The 3,868-nt window shown below is 49.1% G+C and overlaps 1 protein-coding gene across 3 annotated transcripts in view; it reads left to right on the forward strand.

Moving 5' to 3' along the window:
• The first annotated feature begins 553 nt into the window (after positions 1–553).
• LOC112242781 (disks large homolog 4-like) overlaps positions 554–3,868 on the forward strand; it is a 118,184-nt gene continuing 114,869 nt past the window's right edge. For all 3 annotated transcript variants that reach the window (XR_006084209.1, XM_042327958.1, XM_042327959.1), the window contains exons 1-2: positions 554–625; positions 1,779–1,895. Coding sequence is in view for 2 of the 3 variants with exons in the window: in XM_042327958.1 (XP_042183892.1) it covers positions 607–625; positions 1,779–1,895 (136 nt within the window). In the remaining variant the exon portion in view is untranslated. The remainder of the gene's footprint in view (positions 626–1,778; positions 1,896–3,868) is intronic.

A 3,868-nucleotide genomic window follows, 5' to 3' on the forward strand; every position in this document is an offset into this window, starting at 1 on the left:
CCTTATATGAACTGTAACTCAGTAAAATCTTTGAAATTGTTGCATGTTGCGTTTATATTTTTGTTCAGCACACGTAGCCTGCTATTGCCTAAATAACAGTAAATTCATTGAAAAACAGTTAGGATGGAGTTAGGATGGAGCTTTGATGTTGTGCACCACTGACTGACTGATTGACATGACTGACTGACTGACTGACTGACTGACTGACTGACTGACTGACTGACTGACTGACTGACTGACTGACTGATTGACTGACTGACTTACAACTAACGAATAGAATAGACAGGTACATTTATAGGAACTTTTAAGGATTCTAAAATTCACAAGATAATCACTTGACATACAATCAAACCATTCACTCAACAACGGTTACTGTGATGTTGTGCACCACTGACTGACTGACTGACAGACAGACAGACAGAATGAATAGAACAGGTGTCTGGCTCTAAGCTCTCTCCTCTGACCTTGCGGCCCTGGGATTAAACTCCACTTCCCAGAAGGCCATGCGGCTGTCTTTAAATCCCTGAATAGGCTTTAATCTGCGCCCTGTCTCGAGCAGATCAACAGACAGAGAGAAAGTAGAGAGAAGAGCAACTACCGGACAACATGCCGCTGAAACGACAGGGTGAGACTTTATCAATGTGTGTGTATGAGACAACTTCACAGAGATGACAACATGATGGAGAAAATGTCTTCAGAACTATAGCTGATTTGACGATGTGATTTGGGTGTGTCTGTGTGAGAGAGGGACTGGTGTGTTGTCAGTCTGTTGACTGTTAGTAAGACAAGCCTTGTCTTGTGTGAGCCAGAATGGAGTCTATGTCCTGTTTCTGTAGTGTGAGCCAGAATGGAGTCTATGTCCTGTTTCTGTAGTGTGAGCCAGAATGGAGTCTATGTCCTGTTCCTATAGTGTGAGCCAGAATGGAGTCTATGTCCTGTTTCTGTAGTGTGAGCCAGAATGGAGCCTGTCTCCTGTTTCTGTAGTGTGAGCCAGAATGGAGCCTGTGTCCTGTTTCTGTAGTGTGAGCCAGAATGGAGTCTGTGTCCTGTTTCTGTAGTGTGAGCCAGAATGGAGCCTGTGTCCTATTTCTGTAGTGTGAGCCAGAATGGAGTCTATGTCCTGTTTCTGTAGTGTGAGCCAGAATGGAGTCTATGTCCTGTTTCTGTAGTGTGAGCCAGAATGGAGTCTATGTCCTGTTTCTGTAGTGTGAGCCAGAATGGAGTCTATGTCCTGTTTCTGTAGTGTGAGCCAGAATGGAGTCTATGTCCTGTTTCTGTAGTGTGAGCCAGAATGGAGTCTATGTCCTGTTCCTGTAGTGTGAGCCAGAATGGAGTCTATGTCCTGTTTCTGTAGTGTGAGCCAGAATGGAGTCTATGTCCTGTTTCTGTAGTGTGAGCCAGAATGGAGCCTGTGTCCTGTTTCTGTAGTGTGAGCCAGAATGGAGTCTATGTCCTGTTTCTGTAGTGTGAGCCAGAATGGAGTCTATGTCCTATTTCTGTAGTGTGAGCCAGAATGGAGTCTATGTTCTATTTCTGTAGTGTGAGCCAGAATGGAGTCTGTGTCCTATTTCTGTAGTGTGAGCCAGAATGGAGTCTATGTCCTGTTTCTGTAGTGTGAGCCAGAATGGAGTCTATGTCCTGTTTCTGTAGTGTGAGCCAGAATGGAGCCTGTGTCCTGTTTCTGTAGTGTGAGCCAGCTTGATGACCCCCCACCCCCCCCTTGGCAAGGCTCTGACACACATGAGAACAGCTGTAAACCAGAACTGTGTTCCCCCCAGACACGGAGCGAGCCCTCCAGGTCATAGAAGCCTCTCAGATGGGAGACGAAGGTTTTAAGAACAGAGCTGAACAACTCCTCAACATCTTCCAGAGTGACCTGTTCCAGGCTTTACTGGGTGAGACACGCGGAGACACACTGAGACATGCTGAGACACGCTGAGACATGCTGAGACACGCTGAAACACACTGAGACACTCTGAGACACACTGAGACACGCTGAGACACGCTGAGACACATTGAGACACACTGAAACAGTGAGACACGCTGAGACACACTCAGACACACACACTGAGACACGCTGATACACGCTGAGACAATCTGAGACACACTGAGACACACACACTGAGACACACACACTGAGACACACTGAGACACGCTGAGACACACACACTGAGACACACTGAGACACGCTGAGACACACACATTGAGACACACTGAGACACGGTGAGACACACACACTGAGACACACTGAGACACACTGAGACACGCTGAGACACACACTGAGACACACACACTGAGACACACACACTGAGACACACACACTGAGACACACACGCTGAGACACGCAGAGACACGCTAAGACACAGTGAGACACGCTGAGACATACTGAGACACACTGAGACACGCTGAGACACACACACTGAGATACGCTGAGACACACTGAGACACACACACTGAGACACACACACTGAGACACACACACTGAGACACTGAGACACGAGACACGCTAAGACACAGTGAGACACGCTGAGACATACTGAGACACACTGAGACACGCTGAGACACACACACTGAGACACACTGAGACACTGAGACACGCTGAGACACAGTGAGACACGCTGAGACACACTGAGAAACACTCAGACACGCTGAGACACACACACTGAGACACGCTGAGACACACACACTGAGACACACTGAGACACGCTGAGACAATCTGAGACACACTGAGACACACACGCTGAGACACGCTGAGACAATCTGAGACCCACTGAGACACACACACTAAGACACACACACTGAGACACACACACTGAGACACGCTGAGGCACGCTGAGGCACGCTGAGGCGCGCTGAGACACGCTAAGACACAGTGAGACACGCTGAGACACGCTGAGATACGCTGAGACACACTGAGACACGCTAAGACACAGTGAGACACGCTGAGACACACTGAGACACACTCAGACACGCTGAAACACACACACTGAGACACACTGAGACACGCTGAGACAATCTGAGACACACTGAGACACACACACTAAGACACACACACTGAGACACACACACTGAGACACACACACTGAGACACACTGAGACACGCTGAGACACGCTGAGACACGCTGAGACACGCTGAGACAATCTGAGACCCACTGAGACACACACTAAGACACACACACTGAGACACACACACTGAGACACACTGAGACACACTGAGACACGCTGAGACACACACACTGAGACACACTGAGACACGCTGAGACAATCTGAGACACACTGAGACACACACACTGAGACACACTGAGACACACTGAGACACGCTGAGACACGCTGAGACAATCTGAGACCCACTGAGACACACATACTAAGACACACACACTGAGACACACACACTGAGACACACTGAGACACACTGAGACACGCTGAGGCACGCTGAGACACGCTAAGACACAGTGAGACACGCTGAGACACTCTGAGACATGCTGAGACACAGTGAGACATGCTGAGACACAGTGAGACATGCTGAGACACGCTGAGATACGCTGAGACACACTGAGACACGCTAAGACACAGTGAGACACACTGAGACACACTGAGACACACTCAGACACGCTGAGACACACACACTGAGACACGCTGAGACACGCTGAGACACGCTGAGACACAGTGAGACACGCTCAGACACACTCAGACACACACACTGAAACACACTGAGACACACTGAGACACGCCGAGACACGCTGAGACAATCTGAGACACACTGAGACACACACACTGAGACACACACACTGAGACACACTGAGACACACTGAGACACGCTGAGACACACACACACACTGAGACACTCTGAGACACGCTGAGACACGCT

This window comes from Oncorhynchus tshawytscha, linkage group LG10, assembly GCF_018296145.1.
Source record: "Oncorhynchus tshawytscha isolate Ot180627B linkage group LG10, Otsh_v2.0, whole genome shotgun sequence".
Classification (NCBI taxonomy): domain Eukaryota; kingdom Metazoa; phylum Chordata; class Actinopteri; order Salmoniformes; family Salmonidae; genus Oncorhynchus; species Oncorhynchus tshawytscha.